Source organism: Leptopilina boulardi, unplaced genomic scaffold, assembly GCF_019393585.1.
Source record: "Leptopilina boulardi isolate dan_hultmark-lab unplaced genomic scaffold, ZJU_Lbou_2.1 LbouV2_40, whole genome shotgun sequence".
Classification (NCBI taxonomy): domain Eukaryota; kingdom Metazoa; phylum Arthropoda; class Insecta; order Hymenoptera; family Figitidae; genus Leptopilina; species Leptopilina boulardi.
In genome coordinates this window covers 756,838-776,759 of record NW_026137974.1, presented here as the reverse complement: position 1 = coordinate 776,759, position 19,922 = coordinate 756,838, and the positions used below count along the sequence as shown (strand labels likewise).

The following is a 19,922-nucleotide window of genomic DNA, read 5'->3' as shown; positions in this document are numbered from 1 at the left end:
TAATATTAAGATAAAATTTCATTGTAGGCAGAAAACAATTTTAATTTAATTTATTAAAACAATTCTTTATATAAACCCAAATTAGTAAAATACGTAACCACAATATGCAATAATTATGCATTATCATAATTTTAATTTTAAAAAAATTTTCTTTTAAACTGATTTGATTATGGTTCTATTTTAATAAAATTAATTAGTTTTAAGAAATACTCAATATTTAAATAAAAAAATTTTTTTATTAAAATTACCATGAGTGTAAGTGCGTACTTATGCAGACTAAAAAAATAAATTTCAAAAAGAATGTGCGCAGTTAGGGATGCGTAACCCTCGTCTTATCCCACTAGCGGGTCAATGGCTACAATTACTTACAAAAATATATAGCCATCAGTGTAAAGATCCACAAGGAAATATGAAACCATAGTGTTAAATGCGTGATTCATTTTATTTTCCAAATCAATCCAGTGATTAGTAGGTGAAAAATTATATGATCATTGCATGTAACAATCATGGTTAAATAATTGACACAAGTAAAACTTTACAGATGAGATGAATCAACTTTTACATAAATTGGTTTTATTTATGAAAAATTATATTCAACATTCAATAAGACGTTTTCGAAAGTCCCTGGCATAATGAATTCGACTTAGCCCTCCCACCCCCTCCTCTTCCCAATTTAAAATAAACTTTCTTAATATTCGCGAAAAATGACGATCGCGATTTAAATTATAATTCGGACGCGCGCGTAACGAGTTGTCTTGTATATATAAAAATAACGAAAGACAAACAACGAAAACGAATTTCTAAACACCCTAAGAAAATTTCGTTCACGATTATAAATATGTCGAACACTCCCGAAGCTAATAAATTTTAAATCCGACACGACACGAACGAATAATAATAATATTTTACATTAATTATTTTTTATTAAACGACCGTCACTTTCATTAAGTTCGAACACTCCCGTATGAAGTAAAACTGTAAAAAAATTTAATAAATTACAAAAATCCACACTGTTTATTACCTGAAGCAAAAAACAAAATTCAATTAATAATTAAATAATTAATTAAACACTAAATAATTTTGAATCTGTTTTACTGATGTAAACCCGTCAAATCTGTTTTATCAACAGTCGGTAAAACAGTTTTAAATATATGTAAACCGTCAAATTTTTATCAGTCGTTGCGGTATAATAGGTTTTCTCATTGGAATTATTTTGTATATTTAATAATCAGTCAACTATACGTTATTAGAACTCGGTAAAACAGATTTAAACAATCAAAACTGTTTTACCAGCAGTAGGTAAAACAGTTTTTTTTCGAACGAAACCTAAGTAATAATAATGATTAATTAATAAATATTTTTTAATTAATTAAATAGGTACTTAATTGAATACAATTGATAAAAGTAGGAGAAACATTTTTTTTTCTTTTTCTAAAATTAAAATCAATTTTTCAAAATTTAATTTTCCAAAATTTTCAAATTAATTTTCTTATACAAGAAGAGAGAAGTATAATTTAATCTGTTTTTAATAAATGAAAATCTTTATAAAAAATAAATTAAAATTTATATCGAAATAAAGTAAATAATTAAATTTCCAAAAGATAAATTAACTTTCAAAGAAGCTAAAATTTGATTAAACTTTCCACAATTATATATAAATAAATTTAATCAACTTTCCGAAAATTGAAACAAACTGAATTTATTTTCCCGCTTTTTCAAATATAAACGTGCTTTTAACGATCGTTTTTATATATATATTCATCGCGGATTAAATAATCGAATCTCATATATATACATATATACACACACGTGTAATATCAAAATTGATAAATTTAATCGTTATCACGATCTCATATAAAAGTCGCTGAAGTCACGATTTTCAATTAAATCAAATTTTATTAATTCAAATTACAATTTTTCTTTTTAGAAAATAATTTTTTTTTTTCTCTTTCTTGTATATCGAAATAAGAAAACAAAGGAACAAATAAAATTCCAGATCCCTGACTAATTTTTTTTTTTTTTTTAATCTCTTTTTGAATTTAAAAAAATGAATTAAAACAAATTCCTGTCTCTCTGAAGATTATTTTTAAAGTTAATTTTTTTCTAAATATGGAAAAAAAAATTTTAAATAGTTTTTTTTTTGGGTTTCATAAATTAAAAATTATATTAACTGTCGAAAGACGAATTTTTTTTTTTTAAATTATTGCAATTAAAAAATTTCTTTCCATATGTAAATTGTCGATCTATACGCGCGAATTGCAATCGTTCAATTTAAAATTAACCTGAGTGCAATCCATCTCAAAATAAAAGTGATGATCGGTCTAATAATAAAACGCGAACCTCCTCGGCCTTTCAGCGAGTGTGACTTATACAAGTTCGATTGAGTAAATCTATATAGTCGCGCGTCAACAAAGAGTCTCAATAATTATAATAATTCAATTCTAATCCATATGTGAAATTCAATAAAAAAAAAATATACATCGGAACAATTTTTTTTTATATCACAAAAATAATTATTTTTGTCATGTAAAAAAACACCCAAAGATTTGAAAAAAAAAAAAATTTTTTGTTAAATTAAATAAAAAAAAGGAATTATTTTTTTTTCTCGCTCATAAATGAATAAAATTGAAATTACTTTTTTTTTTTTAAAATGACAGAAATGTTACTTTATGAAATTAATAAAACTTTTGTCATATTTTTCACGATGTAATATACATATATAAATGACTCAGAAAACAATCAACATTTTTTTTATTTGCAAAAGAATTTCTTTTTTTTTTCTATCTCCATAAAGAATGTGATATAAAAAAAAAAGTATTTCAATTAAAACATATCAATTGTTTCTGACTAATTTTTTTTTATATACAAAAGTAATGATAAAAAAAATGTTCTTTACAAAATTGTTTCCATTTTTATTTAAAAAAAAAAAAAATTATAAAGTGAAAAGAAGTACAAAAATTTTACTTTTTTAAAAATAGAAATTAATTTTCAAAATTCTTTTTAGAAAATAGTTTTTAAAAACAAAAACAAAAAAAAACTAAAATTTGTTTCCTGAATCACTTAAGGTTCTTTTTTCAGTTAAATTTTCCGAATTTCGACAGTTAATTTAATTTAATAAACATGTTAATTTGCTTATTAGTGAGATGAATTGTCAACTGTAATAGGATTAAGTTTATGGGAATTATTCAAAGTATAGAGAGAGAGAGAGAGAGATTAGTGCCTCTGTTTATCCCACTGTGGCAAAACTTAAAAAAAAAAAAGAAAAAAAAAAGGAAGATACCTCATAAATTTCAATTTTCTACAAAGGCCGTAAAAGTACATATATATATACAACAAGGATATGAAGAGGGCCTTTTAAACTTTTAGAAAATCTTTTAAGAGAACCCTAAGGGTCTTGAACCTGCCGAAAGATTTAATTGACCCAGGTTCACCCCTGCCGTCGACCCCTGACACCTTTACCCCTCTTTCCCATAGTATTTATATATATATACATATAATGTAAGCCGAAAGCCAAACTTTAAACCGGACTTTACCTGATTTACAAAAGCTCCAACACACGCCCCTCCTTCACAAAAACCTTTATTTTCCCTTCCTTCTTTTTCAACCTGTCGTCCACAGTGTCCTCCTTTCCATTTTTTTTTTCTTCTTGCGTCATTGTTGCAACGAGCCTCATTTTTCTTCTCACTAAAAAAAAAAAATAAATAAATAAAAAATAAATTAGCCACGAAAATTATTTTTTCCAAACATTTTTTTTTTTTTTGCAAATTTTTTTTTACATGAAAATGAAAATTAATATTATAAATTTACTTTGCTGAAGATCGTTTTTATCAACGATTAGAAAACAAATTATTTTTTAAAATGGAAAATATTTTTTTATTTCCAGAACGCGAATCGATTTTAAGGTGCAAAAAAAAAAGGTCATTTTAGTCGAATTTTTTGTTCCAAAAAAAAAGTCGAAAAAGTAGATTTTTTTTATTTTAACAAAATTTAATTAGTTAATAATTGAGGAGCATGATTTTTCCCAAAAATTAAAAAGGTCGAAATCATTTAGAATATCAAACAAATAAAATTTCGACCACTTTAAATGTGGATCATTATTAGAATATCGACCAAACAAAATATCGAACTAATAAAATTTCGAATACTTTAAATGTCGATCATTTAGAATTTCGACGAAATAAAATATCGCGTCTAAACAAAATGTCGACCACTTTAAATATCGAGCATTTAGATTTTCAATCAAATAAAATATCGACTAAATAAAATGTCGACCATTTTAAATATCAACCATTCAAAATTTCGACCAAATAAAATATCGACTAAATAAATTGTTGACAATTTTATATATTGATCATTTAGAATTTCGAATAAACAAAATATCGACCAAATAAAATGTCGACCACTTTAAATTATCCATCATTTAGAATTTCGATCAAATAAAATATCGACTTTCATAACTGTCGTTCATTTAGAATTACGACCAAATAAAATATCGTCTTAAAGTAATTCGATCAATTAAAATTTCGAACTTTTTAATTTTTGGGAAAAATCATGCGCCTCTAATAATTATTTTACTTTAAATAACTAACATTATATTAGATATTAAATTGATTTCATTAATTCTGTAATAAGAATAATTCTATAAAAATATTATCAACAAAATTTATTTCGAATATCATTCAGAATCGAACTAATAGCAAGACAAATTTTCAAAATTTTATTTAAATAGGACAAATTAAAAAAAAAAAAAAAATTCTTAAAATTCCATTTTTATAATTTTTTTTCAAGTCTAATTTAAGCAATTTATACGAATTTAAAATTTTGTCATACTTTTGAGTTTTGATGGAAAAAAAAAATTTTTCAGACAATATATACTTACAGATTTCTAAATTAAAATTTTTTTAAAAATAATTTTTGAAAGAATTAAAGTTGAAATTTTTTAGAAAGTAATTGAAATTCAAAAGATTTTGTCAATTTTCGGGCAATAATTAAAATTTTACCAAACAAAAAATAATAATTTATCAAATAATTTTAGATAACATTTTTTAAAATGTAATATTGAATTTTCAAAGATTTAGAATTTTGATTATTGAAATTAATTTAACTTCAAGTGATTTTTAATTTAAAATTTTTTGATAATTTTTGTTAGTAAAAAATTTATTAGAAATTCCCAACAAAAAGACAATAATTTAAAAAAATTTTAAGTGAAAAATAGTTTCAGATATTATAGTTGAATTTTCCAAGAATATTATAAAAATCTTTAAAAATAATTGAATTTTGTTATAATGGAAATTATTAAATTTCAAAAAATTTAAGATTGGAAAATTTTAGAAGCTTTTAAATTGAAATTTTTGAAAATAATTAAATTTCAAAAGATTGTGTTAAATTTCAGACTATAATCATATATATAATAAGAGAAATTTTTAGTGATTTCTACGTTGATGAAGAATTTATTACAAATCACATAAAAAAAAATTGTATTCCAAAATAGTTTTTAATTGAAAATTTGCTTTCAGATAATTGAATTTTCAAATGAATATTATAAATAAATATTTTAAGTTTATGGCCTTAGGTCCGTAAGTGTAAAAAATTTAAAAAAGGTTAAAGAACATTATGAAAATCATTACAAAAAAAAAATAATTGAAATTTTTGCAAATAATTAAATTTCAAGTGATTTTGAATTAAAAATTTTTGGTAATTTTATTTGCTAATTTTTCTTTAAATTATGAACAATTATTAAATTTTATAAAAATTTTAATTTGAAAAATAATTTAAGATAATTGCGAATTTCTGAAGAATTTCATTAAAATTATTAAAAATTAAAAATAATTAATTTAGAGAAAAATTTTAGTTAAAAATTTGGTAAATAATTGAAATAAAAAAGATCTGAAGAAGATCTGTATTGTACACCCAGAGAAATGTTTTCTTTGAATTAAATAAAATATATTTGACTCAAATAAAAATGGATATTTGTCTCAGAGCCTACTAAAGTTTTCTTTGTCTCAAATAAATTTTTATATTTAAATTTGAGCCAAATAAATTTTTATTTGCTACAAATATATTTTATATTTAGGACAAATAAATAAAAAGTTTTGAATGTAATATATTTAATTGCAAAATTGCCTGGTATTCAGCCAAATATTCTGGAATTGATACAATTAAAATTTATGATTTAAGAATATAAATTTATTAATTAAAAATATATTTGAAAATATAAATTTAGTAATTAAAAATATATTTGAAAATATAAATTTAATAATTAAAAATATATATTTAAAAATAAAAATTCAATATATAATATATAATTAAAATTCTATATTAATTTTAATTTATTAAATCCAATCATTCTTAATAATAAATTTCCCTTTAATGCTCAGTGAATAAAAATTTGTTAAATTAGAAAAAAAAAGTAGGAAGAGAAAATAAAAATTTTTTTTTCTAATTATTTTAACGCCGACAATTAGTAATTAAAATGTAATTTTACAATCTTGAAACATATATATACAAGACGACAGATATTTATTTAAATTTGAAAATGGAAGTGGAAGTTGAAATTCATAAACTTCCGGCTTTGGATTAGTTAATTAAGTCAAAACCTAATTCCTATATGTGCGGTTTCAAATATGGTGGAGGAATATTGTATCCGTGCTCGACACACTAAGTCGTTAGTCTAATTGCAATTTCTAATCGTATACTCCACTGTATAGTGCGCAAAGTCAATATTCTTAATGAACTCCAATTTTTTATTTTTCAACTCGAAACACATAATACTTATATGTATATGATATTCGTAAAAAAAAAATTACAATTTTCTCAATCGAAAATTATTTACTATTCATCATATTTTTTGTAAAAAAAAAAAAAAAAATTGTCGAATTTAAAAACGAAAAAAAAAAAATTGATAATTGAAAATAATTTACATAATAAACATTTTGGAAAAATATACTTTTCATTTTTTTTTTCGTTCTATATTAATTGTATTTTATATTTTTTATTTATAGTAAAAATAATTATTAATGAAAAAAAAAAATTTTAAATTAAATATTTTATTTATATAAATAAATAATGAAATAAGAAAACTTAAAAAAATAATTATTTATAATAAAAATAAAAAAATAATAATAAATAAAAGTAAAAAAAAATTAATATAAAAATATAAAAAAAAAAATATTTTTATTATTTACAATAAAAATATAAAAATTTCTATTCAGAACCAAAAAAAAATTTCAATGCCTATTTTGAAATTAATTAATATCTGAAAAAAATTCAACAAAACATTATTCATTAATTATTTGTGAATATAAAATATTTTTTTTTCAAAATATTGTCAGTTTCAGGTTTTTTTTTTTTTTTTTTTAAGTTTTTCTAAATTTTTTTTTCTAAATTAAAAAAAAAAACTGGGAAAAAATTACAAGAACCGATTTCGAGGCGAAAAATTGATAACGCAAACAATCAAAACAAAAGTTAAGCGAATTTCATATTTTCAGATTCGTAATAATAAAGAAAATATAATTATCAACAAAAATCTTCAACAGATTTTTATTTGATACTTAAAACCACAAAATATTGCAATTAAATAAGTAGTAAATCGATTAAATTGATGAACATAACGATTTTTAATTTGTAGGTTATGTTCGAAATTTTTTTTTTTACTGTTATATTTTACAATATTGCAATAATTAATTATTGAAAGTGGTAAAAAAAAACAAAAATATTGTACACAAACTTTGTATTTTTCCATATCAATTTCGATAAATGCAAAAATTTATACCTTTTTTGAAAAATGTTAACACTGCGAAGAATTCTCCCAATTCTCCGCATCAATTATTATTTTATGCGGTAACTTGATTTGAATGGTTAAACATATTGCATATTTTGCAGAATACAATTATTTATCCATGAAAAATAAATTATTTCACTTCAATTCAATAAAAATTACCAGAAAAATATATACAAATTTTTACTCTTTTTTTCTCGTAAAAATTCTAACCTAACCTTTCAGCAACCCCACTACTTGTGGTCGAATAAATCGAATATCGATCAATCGGCTGCAACTTCACAATGTTTGCAGGAAAAAAAGATGGCGGACTAACAAAATTGTTAAAATAGGAAAAAATTAACAACTTCAACCGCAACAAAAGCAAATAATGAAAAATTTTGTTATATTTATTTTAATAAAAGGAAATTTCAATAGAAAATTTATAAATATTCTCTCATTCGATTGTTTTAATTATCAAAACCTATACTTTTTTTTTGCAACTTTCGCGGACATAAAAAAAGTCTCAAGTCCAAAATTACTGTAAATTCACAAATAACGACACTTACCCGTATCATTAACACCAAAAATTCACGAAAAACTTATTAATTTTATAATAAATACAATATTTTGTGATTTTATATTAAAAATTTGTCGAAAATATAAATTTTTCTTTATTTGAATAAGTTTCTTTCACTCTACCTGCCAACAGCCAGGGCAATAATGGCGACAGGAACAAGAAACCGGAAGAAGGAAACGGAAATAGAAATTTCTAGTACATAATAGACTATCTAGATGGCGGCACTGTCAAAAGTCAGTTCAAATTGAACTCAATAAAAAAAAAAAACAACAATTATTCTCAAAAATTATTAATTTTTTTTATAATAATAACTAAATAAAAAGCAGACAAAAACTTTTATTTAATGTCGGTAAAAAAATAAATTAACAAGAAATAGTTCGGCGCGAATTTTAAAATTAAACATAATCGCAAGAAAATAGTAATATTTTTTGATTGGTTAATTTTTAAATTAGCGGCAAAAATTTCAAATTTGAAATAAATAAAAATTCTATCTAATCAAAATTTTGTTAAAATAATAGTTTTGCTAAATTGAAATTAATTAAAATTTTTTAATTAGTTAAATAAAAAATCATTTAACTATACAAGAATTTTAGTTTAATTACGCAAATTAAGTTAATTATTAATTTCTTACAAAGAAAATTCAATTTTCTGTATCTGCATTATATTTTACGTGAAAATTCGGTTAAAAAAATATAGATTTTTTTTTTTAAAATAAAAATTATTATTCTGCGAAATGAAAATTCTGCTAAATGAGAATTCGGTTAAATAAAGATTATTTGTCAGGAAAATTTGGTTCAATAAAAATTCGATAGGATACAAATTCCGCTAAATGAAAATTTGGTTAAATAAAAATTCAGCTTAATAAAAATTTCGCTAAATGGAAATTTGGTTAAATAAAAATTCTATGGCATGGGAATTCAATTCAGTATAAATACTATAATTTATTAAATTCGGCTAAATAAAAATTTAGTTTAATAAAAATTCAACTAAATGAGAATAATTCGGTGAAATAAAATTTTTGTTTCACTAAAATTCTGTTAAATAGAAATATTCTAGTTTATTAAATTCAGCTAAATGAAAATTTACTTAAATAAAAATTTAGTTCAATAAGAATTTGATAAAATAAATTTTTTTTAAGGAAAATTAATTTTTTAAAAATAAAAGTTATTTTAATCAAATAAAATTTATTTAGCCCAAATAAATTTTTTATTTGTCTCAGAAGCAAATATTTATCTTTTCTCCTATACTATATATTATATAAATTTCGAAACACAAAATTTGAATACTAATAATTATTTTAATAAGAAATAAATAAATAAGATTTAAAATTGAATTAAAATTGTCATTATGCAAAATGATTTTTCAGAAAAAATTACGAGACCAGACTTTATAAGAAAGAGTTTTGAAAAAGATGATAATTAAATATTAAACCTTCTAGAAAATAAATGAATTACTATATAGAAGATCCAATGTCAGCGTAATATTCATTTGATTCTAAATGCTTTCATATACAGAAAAAAAAAAAATATTTCTTTTTCCACAAATTCACATCTGATCACTGGAAATATTGTGAAATCTTTATTGAAAACAAATTAATATAGAAATCATTATTAAATCAAAAGCAAATAAAAATTTCTTTTTTAATAATTACAAATTTTTTGTTTTATAATCTAATTTTCTTATTTATTTATTTGGTCAAATAATTTTTTATATTATTGTTATTAGAATAAATTTAATTATTATTATTTTTTTTTTATTTAATTTTAAAAATATTTATTTATATGTTTTTCCATATTATTTGTTTTAATTAATAATTTAATTTCAAATAAATTAATAGTGCGAAAGAAAAACAAAAATTTTTCCAAATTAGAAATAAAAAATTCCTGTTTTTTTCTACAAATATTTTTTTGTTGCAATTTTATTATTTGTTGCGCGTAAAAAATAAATAAATTTCCGGAAATTTGTTTCGAAAATTAGAAAATATTTAATAAAATTTTTTTTTTTTTTGTTATATAATATTTATAAAATATACAGGTGTGATTTGAAATTTTCTCACGCAGATTGTTGAGACTGATAGTATTATAAAAGGTCGATAAAAACATTTATACACGTTATATCTCTTTCTATATATCGTTTCATAGAAAGGATTATTGAAGATAGTCCAAAAGTTAAAACTCCTACACGCGAATCTATATTTGCAAATATATATAAAATTATATAAAAGAAATAATAATAGATGCAAATATTAATAAAAAAAAAACGAATTTATTCAATAATTAATATTTTTTCTTAAATAAAATAAATTATTTTAATTTTTGGAAAAGAAAATGCAAAAAAAAAAAATATTTTTAATAATATTTAACACTTCTTTTTATAAAATATTTTTTTTTATATATATATAAATGTGTAATTATGTCTCTTGATGGATTTCTAAAATTCTTTTCCCTAGGAGAAAAATAAAAAAAAAATTCTGTGAAAATATTCTTGAAGGTATTTTTGCTCAGATGAAGTCTTTCGCCCTTGTCTCCTTTTTTTTCCCTCTCGCGCGCTCTTCTCAGGGATGTAAAAATTAATTCTCAGTCTCTCTTTTAATGTCATATTTCTCAATATTATGCGTTTTTTCTTCATTTATCAGGCAAAAAAAAAAAAATAAAAAAAAATTGACACATTTACTTCCTCTTTGAGAGATTTTCATTTCTTATATCACAGAATTTTCCATTTCTTTCAATTGGAAATTTTTCTTTTTTAAATTCTTTGAATATTTCATTACGATTACAGTTTTCAATTGTATTTTTTTTTTTTTTTTTATTTATATTTGCAAAAAAAATAATAGTCGGAACAATTCTATATATAATTTTATTTTTTATTAGAAAAAGCGAAATTATGATTTATTTCCGATAAAAACGATGAAATTAATATTCTTTACTTTTTATTTATGTATAATAAAATTAATTTTTTATTTATTATGATTTTTAATATTATTATGATTATTAATTATTAACATTAATTATTATTATGATTATTAATTATCAATATTAATTATTATTATGATTATTAATTATTAATATTAATTATTATTATGATTATTAATTATTTTGAAAATCTAGAATCGTGTTATTAATTTTTAATATTTTTTTTATCCAGCGGAATTTTTAGTTAATAAATTTTTTTTTTTTTTATATTATTTCTTCTAATTTGTACTATATGAACGAAATTTTATTTATCTATATAATTATATTATTAAAAATTTTTTATAATAAAAATTATTGAATTGAATATATCGTTTAGCGTAGAATTCTCGCATTGAACAGAATTTTTTATTACTAAATTTTTTAAAAAACAACAAAAATTATGAAAATTTTTCCCTAATTTTCATTTTATAAGAAAAGGGAAATTATTTTTTCAAAAAATATTCACAAGTGCTTGTAAATTTAATTAATTAAAAATTATATTAAATAAAATATCGCCTAATTAAAATTAAAAAAAAAAATTTTTTTAAATACATATATAAAATATCAATTTAGTAAAAATTTTACTTTTCATAAAATTCAGGCCTCGGATCGAATTTAAGGCACAAAAAAAGGTGTATTTTTAAAAAAAAAAAAAAAAAAAAAAAGTATAAAAAAGTCACATAATTCGAGACCTGGAAATTAACGTAAAAATATACAAATTCGCTTATTTAAAAATTATTTGATAAAAATTTTAAATTTCAATTCAATGAATTGTTTTTAACAATGAGTATTTTGTAAAGAAAATAATTTCTAAATTTCAAGGGGGGAAAATAGATTTTTAACGATAAAAGAAAAAATTTTCATTTAAATTATGTAGAAAAAAAATAAATAAAAATCAAAAAATTAGGAAATTGGCACCTGGAATTCGAATCGCTTAAATAAGAGTTATATATATATAGTAAATATCCCGATGTACACGATATATTACGAATCATATATATATATATATGGGATGCAGCAGATTCTCGTCTCTTCGAAATTCGTGACGCGTTAACAATGATCGCGCTTTCGCAGAGTATATATAGGTATATATATATATATAGAGGGAGAGAGAATTAGAGGCCGATTCTCTGTATGGATGGAGAGCATTGCATTCACTTTGCGAGGTTCTCTCTCTCTATATATATATATAAGGGTCGAACAGAATTATATATTGGTTGAAAATCACTAGCTGTGTTGAGAAGAGAGACCTCTTAAAGGATCACGATGAAGAGCTCGTTAAGATATTCGAAAGCCTTTCATTTGAAAATGTGCTCGATCGTCTCCAGAAGCAAGTTGTTAATGACATTTTCACAGAATATCACTCTCAGATGCTATTAACAAATTTCCATTTGAAATCCAAAAATAGAAAGAATAATATTATTCCTCGCGAATTAACGAAAATTTTATGCATTTATTTTGAAAAAAGCAGAGCAATTTTTTTTTTTTATTTTTTGCTCTAGTTTTCACTAATTTGAGTTGAAAAATAAAAATTTATTTTAATTTTAAGAAAATTCGAACAAAAAAATATTTTTTTTTTTTTTTTTTTGCTTCTTTCGCTAATTTTATTTGACTGTGGAGAAAAAATTTGAAATTATCTCTGAATTTTCCTCAAATTGGAGCAAAATAATGAAAATATTATTTTTCAACTAAATATTTTTTTAAAAAAAATTTAATTGTCACTAATTTTATTCGTAATTTTTCTAAGACTGCGAAGTAAAAATTAAACTATCGCCAATTTTGCTCGATAAATTTTCCTAATAAAATTGAAACAAAACTGAAAATCTAAATAAAAAATTAAATCAATTTTTAAACCTGATTTTTGAATCTAAATATAAAATGTAGAAATTAGAAATTATTTTTTTTCGCAAAAAAAAAAAAAAAATTGAGGAAAACTCACGTGTTTGTGTCATCCCTTCTTTTTTATGATTATTCATTCATGTATATATATATATATATATATATATGTGTGTATGTATATTTGGAGTAATGTACATCTCTCAAGCGATCTTGCATATCTCGGCATACCACTCTCGTCGTTTCCAACATTGCTCTCTCTCTCTCTCTCTCTCCCTCTCTAGTTTCTGATGGCAGGTATAGCATTTCAAATCTTACTCGTTGAACGTTATATGGTTTGGGGTTGGACAGATTCCATTCGATACTCGCCCCTCTGGGAGATTCGCGGGGTAGAATGAGAGACATACCGCAAGTTGAGTATACATATGTATCGGAAACAAACACTCCACGCGGAGTTTAACTTTCAAGTTCAACTCTCGCAAAATTTCCTCCATATTAACTTGGATATGTATCCAAATCCTCCAAAAAAAAGGAATCTGAAAAAAAATTTCTATAATTGCAATTCCATTATTTATTTGCGAAAATTTATTTAAAAACAAGAGAAATTTTCCATTTTTTTTTCTTTTCTTATTTATTTATTAATAACTGTTTTCAAAATAAATTTTCAGTTAATTAATTTATAATTATTTCTCTATATTAGGGTTAATACTATAAATAATAAATAAATAAAAATATTTAATTGATTAAAATTTGAATAAAAATTTTAATTACATTAAATTTGGCAAATTAAATTTTTTTATCGTTTAATTTAATCAGTAAATTTCATTAAATTTAAGGCAAATTCAATTTCGTATTAATAATACAATTCACTAATTGAAATTAAATTCTAATCGAATTTTTAATTTAATCAATTGAAAAATAATTTTTTTAAAATTGAAATTTCAAATTATTTATTTAATTTATTTTCAATAAATTTCAAAAATTGTTTAAAGAATAAATTCGCAATTATACTTTACGAGAATTTTTGTGGAGGAGAAATTATTATATAATAATAAAATGCTTGGTCTGTCCTTCTGTCCTAACTTGAAGTTGGCCTTTTCTGATTTCACGTGTTTTTTTTTTTTTTTGAATAGTAATCTTATGACGTGTCAAATTTTGACAATTCTTTTTCTCATTTTTGCCAAAGTTGTATAATTGTGTTTCAAAAATTTCGGAATAAGTTTCTTTAAAATTCCAAATTCGAAAATTCAATTCACGAAGCTGAAGTACACAACGTTTACCAACGAAATTTTTTTTAAAGTTGTATATTGATTCAAATATTGTACAAAAAATTTATGATGAGAAAAAAGATGCGCGAGGAAATTTCGTACAAGATAGTAATTTGAAAAAAATTTATTTTTAAAAATTAATTTTTAAGGTACCAGGGGCCAACGAATATCTATTAAATATTAATTATAAAAACACAGGCCTCGAATCAACTTAAAGACACAAAAAAGTCGTTTTAATCGATTTATATTTCAAAAAAAAAGTGGATTTGTTTTTTATTTTAACAAAAACATTTTACAGATTTTTAAATAAACAAATTTTTTTTTAATAATAATCCTTTTCGAAGGGTTAAAATTGAAATTTTTAGAAATAATTAAATTTCAAAAGATATTGTTAATTTTCAAACAATTATTAAATTTTACAGAACTAAAAATAATTTATCAAACAATTTTTGGAAAACATTTATTAAATTTAATTGAATTTTCAAAGATTTAAAATTGAGATTTTTGAAATTAATTGAAACTTTAATTTGTAATTAAAATTTTAGATGATTTCACTAAAAATTTATTAGAAAATGCGGACAAAATACAATAATTTGAAAATCATTTTTAATTGAAAAATGGTTTCAGATAGTTGAAATTTCAAAGATTATTATTATTATTATTAAAATAGTTAAAAATAATTGAATTTCTTTAGAGTTATAATTGAAATTATTAAATTTCAAAAAAAAAAATTTTTCGATGGAAAATTTTAGAAATAATTAAATTTTAGATGCTTTTAAATTCAAATTATTGAAAATTCAATTAATTTTGAATTCAAATTTTTGTGAATAATGAAATTTTATTTGATTTTAAATTTGGAAAATAATTGAATATCAGTTTATTTTGAATTGAAAATTTTGGGAAATAATTGAATTTTTATTGAAATTTTGGATAATAATTTAATTTAAGTTCATTTTTGATTGAAAATTTGGATAATTAATTTTTGAATAGAAATTTTAGAAAATAATTGAATTTTATTCTCATTTTAAATTGAAAACTTGGTAAATAATTAAATTTTACGGCGTCAAATTTTAAATTATCAAATTTTTATTTAGTAAAATTATATAAAGCAGATTTTCTAGTACATCGAATTTCAAATTAATATACAATTTCAATTTAACGGAATTTATGTCAAGAAAAATTGAATTTCAAATAATTGAAGAATTTATTAGAAATTACAGACAGAAAGTGTACTTAAAAATCTTTTTAATTGCAAAATGCTTTCAGATAATTGAATTTTCGAAGCATATTATAAAAATCATTAAAAATAATTGAAGCTTTTAAATTGAATATTTTAGAAATAATTAAATTTTAGATGCTTTTAAATTCAAATTATATTGAAAATTCAATTAATTTTGAATTCAAATTTTTGAGAATAATGAAATTTTATTTGATTTTAAATTTGGAAAATAATTGAATATCAGTTCATTTTGAATTGAAATTTTTAAAAAATAATTCAATTTTATTGTGATATATTTTTTTTTTAATTATAAACAATTGTTAAATTTCATAAAAATTTTAATTGAATTTGTAATGTATTTCACATATTAAAAATAATTAATTTAGTGAAGAATCATTTTAGTTCAAAATTTGTTAAATAATTGAATTGAAGAAGATCTGAAGAAGATCTACATTTTATACTAAAAAAAAATGTATTTTATTTACATTTTTTTTCAAATGTAAAAAAAAAATGTCGCATTTTATTAAAAGAAGTCGATAAAAGTCGTATTTTTGAAATAAGCCGGAAAAAGTCGTATAATCCGAGGCCTGTAAACATATAATTTCCATTATTATCATTTAATATGTAATAATATTCTAATAAATTAAATTATTATTAATATAATATTAATCTTTAATTTCTTTATAACAAACAATTAAATACTCAATTTGGCGCGCGTTTAATTTTGCAAGTAATAAATAAATAAAAATATTTAATATTGATTAAAATTTGAATAAAAATTATAATTACATTAAATTCGGAAAATTAAATTTTTTATCGTTTAATTTAATCAGTATATTTCATTAAATTTAAGGCAAATTCAATTTCGTATTAATAATACAATATTCACTATTTGAAATTATTTTTAATCGAATTTTTAATTCAATAAATTGAAAAATAATTTTTTTTAAATTGAAATTAATTTCAAATTATTTATTTAATTTATTTTCAAAACTTGTTTAAAGAATGAATTCGCAATTATATTTTACGAGAATTTTTTTTTAGATGAGAAATATAATTTAATAAATATTCGATTCGATATTGTCGAAATAAATGATAACCTAGATATTCCACGAATTTGGTTATAGATATATTTTAACAGATTACGGATGTCGTAACCTACAGGATGTCCGCGTGTTCTAATACAGTTAAACTGGACAAGGGAGGTCGTTATCTGCAGGATTTCCATGTAATAACATCGTTAGTGATTTACAGTCAAGGTATACCTGTCAAATGCCTTGTGAGTTCACCTCTAATGTTCAACTTCAATATTCCTCAAGTAAAATATATATATATATATATATATATATATATATATATATATATATAGATTTCAATCTTATATAACGTTGACAGAATTCCATTTTCCCCGTAAATTGCAGAAATCATAAACCCTTCATTGATTTTTTCATTATCAATAAACGAAATAAAGAAAAAAAAAAAAATCCCGATTCATCTGGAAAAATTCTTTTCAATATTTCAAGTAACTATATTTTTTTCTTTAAAAAAATTTCTTTTTCAATTTTAATTTAATAATTTAATAAAAAAAAAAAACTAATTAGCTAAATTTAATAAAAAAAAAAAAAAAAATGTTAATAAAAAAATTTAATTAAACATAAAATTGCGATAATTTTTTCTTCTTAAATAATTAATTAATTAAAACTGGAATTAATTAATTAATTAATTTAAAATTAAATAATTTATTTATTAACTTAAAAAAAGTAATTAAATTATAAAATTAAAAATTAATTTTTTCTTTGAAAAATTTCTTCTTCTGGCGACTTAATTTAATAAAACAAAAAAAAATTAATTTAATTTTTTAATTAATTTATTTATTAACTAAAAAAAATTAATTTGAATTGCGATATTAAAAAATTAATTTAATTTTCAATAATTAAAATTGTAAATTTATAATTGAAGGAAAAAATTTTGAAATTTTTTTATTGAATTTGGAAAATAAATTGGTAATTTTTTTTTTATTCGCGAAAAATTTATTTTTTGTTTTATAGATTTTTTTTTCCAAAAAAAAGATTATTGTTAATGGACGATTTGAAAATTGAGAGGGAAATGTTTAAAGCACTTTCTTTACTACATTCAACGGACGAAAGTAGCGGGAAAAATCTCCGATTAATGTTGGATTCATTGATTGAAGAAAAATTTGGATTTCAAAAAACCGTCACGTCTCGAATCTCAAAGGCAATTTTAACAAAAGCCGAGAGCTGTGGAATTTCTGGTAAATTTTTTTTTTTCTCTAATTTTAAAATAATTCAAAAAAAAAAAAAATTATTTTTCTATAGAAACTGTAAAAAAAAATTTGTTGCAAAAAAATTGCGCAAAAGTTTTCAAATAATTTTCAAAAATATAATATATTTAATTCAAAGTTTAAAAAATAAATAAAATACTGAAAAAAAATTTTCAATTTTAATTTTGTTTTATTTTAATTAATTTTTTTGTTTTATTTTCATTACGAATTTTCAAATTAAATATTGAAAATGTTATTTTCGAGATTGGTGAGGTGAAAAATATTTTTTTTTTTTTTTTGAAAATTGGAAAAAAAAGAGAATAAAGTATCGAAAGTAAATATTTTTTATGTGCAGTCGAGCCGCAAAATGTTTCATCGGAGACGATAAAAATTTTTAAGACCGAATCCGAACATGACGACATTCCAAGGATATCGATTCCTGACGAAGGATCCGAGGAAGGCGTTTTTCACATGGTCCGATTATATTTTCCAATTATAAATTTTTCATTTTTTAAATTTCAAAAACTTCCTTTTTTTCTATTTAAAAAAAAAAATTAATTTCCCATTTTTTTAATCAAATTTCTAAAATTAAATTTTTTCCATTTTAAAAAATGTTGAAATTTCCAATTTTTTTAATTTTTCAATTTTCAATTTTTCTCTAAATTAAAAAATTTTTAATATTGAAAAAAATGGTTTTTTATGTACTGTTTTTCTTTTTCTCTTTTTTTTTTAGGAAAATGAATCAAATTTGGGAGCATTTATTCTATTCGAATGTCAAAATTGTTTAGAAAATTGTCAATTACTCGACAATAATAATAAATCATCAATTGACATTGACGATTTTAATAAGGAATTAACGTGGCTCTGTGAAAAATGCTCCCAACATGGAAAGACAAAAAAAAGAAAAAAAAAAATTTAAAAACCTATTCTTCAAATCGAACGCAAATTTATCAACAACAATTTACAACACAATCAACAGGAATAAAAATGCAAAATCGTTAACAGAAAAAAGGAATTATTAAAGATATTTGAAAAAAAAAAAAAAAAAAAAATTGCTCTTTATCAAAATTTTCACTTAGTGAAAATTTGTAATGAAATTTCAAATTTTTTTTTAAATTTTATAAAATTAAATTAAAGCATTTTCTTTTTGTACAAAAAAAAAATAAAAGAAAAAAATAAATTATTTTCATAATTTCAATAAATCTTTTTAATTTCTTTAAATATTTTTTCTGGAAAAAGAAAAATTTTTCTTTAAATTTCGAAAAAAAAGAAAAAAAAATGCTATTCAACATTTGTGTTTTAATTATTTAGTTTTTTATCAAAAAAATAATTAAAACGGAAAACAAATTAACAGAAAAATAATTTGAAATAGAAAACCAAAAATCGAAGAAATTAAAAATTAATTTAATAGAAATAAAATTAGATAAAAAAAAATTCTAAAATATATTATTCAATTTGTATTTTTTGCGCTGTTCATATTTTTTTTTTTCGCACTCGATTGCAGAATTTTTTCGAGCGCGCATTCGGAGTAAAATTTAAAACTTGAACATAATTAATCGAACTATTATCTGTGATTATAAATGAGAAATTTTCCGTTTATTTTCTATGTTTCTTATAAATTTATATACATCTAGAGGAATATATATATATATATATGTATACTCACGGAACATTACCAAGTTGAGTTCGACGTACGTTTACGGCGTTTGTTGCTCTCCATTTAAGGTCAACTGAGTTCAATTGCCTTCCAAGTTGAAGTAATACTAGGATAACTTTGAAGCCAAACCGACATCGATCACTCTCACTCTAATTGATTGGTCATAAAAAAAGGAGCGTTAGAAAATCACGTATATAGTTTTGAAGAAGAGCGTCGAACGACGTTAATACTCGTAAACGAATGTAACAATAATAAAGTTTTTTCACTCTTGCGTCCTTCCACAATCAATGCATTAGAAAAAAAAATAATTCTCCTTTTTTCACAATTTATTCATCATCATTTTTTTTCAATCTCCATTTTTCCAAAATTTGCTG

The 19,922-nt window shown here is 21.0% G+C and overlaps 1 protein-coding gene and 1 long non-coding RNA gene across 4 annotated transcripts; one reads left to right on the top strand and one right to left on the bottom strand.

Annotated features, from left to right (window-relative positions):
• Nucleotides 1-252: 252 nt before the first annotated feature.
• LOC127289252 (uncharacterized) lies at nucleotides 253-19,914 on the bottom strand. 2 transcript variants are annotated; one of them, XR_007844142.1, is made up of 4 exons: nucleotides 19,558-19,914; nucleotides 13,227-13,659; nucleotides 3,534-3,684; nucleotides 253-1,021 (listed from the first exon to the last, which is right to left on the bottom strand). It is a non-coding gene; the product is annotated as an uncharacterized LOC127289252 (long non-coding RNA). The 2 variants fall into 2 exon arrangements; XR_007844143.1 differs by lacking the exons at nucleotides 13,227-13,659; nucleotides 19,558-19,914 and adding an exon at nucleotides 8,326-8,497.
• On the top strand, nucleotides 16,762-19,042 carry LOC127289251 (integrator complex subunit 12-like). 2 transcript variants are annotated; one of them, XM_051317073.1, is made up of 4 exons: nucleotides 16,762-16,869; nucleotides 17,659-17,882; nucleotides 18,247-18,365; nucleotides 18,625-18,924. In XM_051317073.1, exons 2-4 carry the CDS (start codon nucleotides 17,690-17,692, stop codon nucleotides 18,808-18,810), a joined length of 498 nt encoding a protein of 165 aa, XP_051173030.1. In that variant the 5' UTR covers nucleotides 16,762-16,869; nucleotides 17,659-17,689; the 3' UTR covers nucleotides 18,811-18,924. The 2 variants fall into 2 exon arrangements, with proteins under 2 accessions (XP_051173030.1, XP_051173031.1); XM_051317074.1 differs by lacking the exon at nucleotides 16,762-16,869 and adding an exon at nucleotides 17,004-17,132 and having other exon boundaries at nucleotides 18,625-19,042.
• Nucleotides 19,915-19,922: the final 8 nt, after the last annotated feature.

Bases quoted from the DNA above. Each gene is read 5' to 3' on its own strand.
- LOC127289251 (XM_051317074.1), top strand. From the start codon at position 17,690: ATGGACGATTTGAAAATTGAGAGGGAAATGTTTAAAGCACTTTCTTTA. The intron at 17,883-18,246 runs GTAAATTTTTTT...TTTTATGTGCAG, and splicing joins CGAGAGCTGTGGAATTTCTG to TCGAGCCGCAAAATGTTTCA. The intron at 18,366-18,624 runs GTCCGATTATAT...TTTTTTTTTTAG, and splicing joins AGGAAGGCGTTTTTCACATG to GAAAATGAATCAAATTTGGG.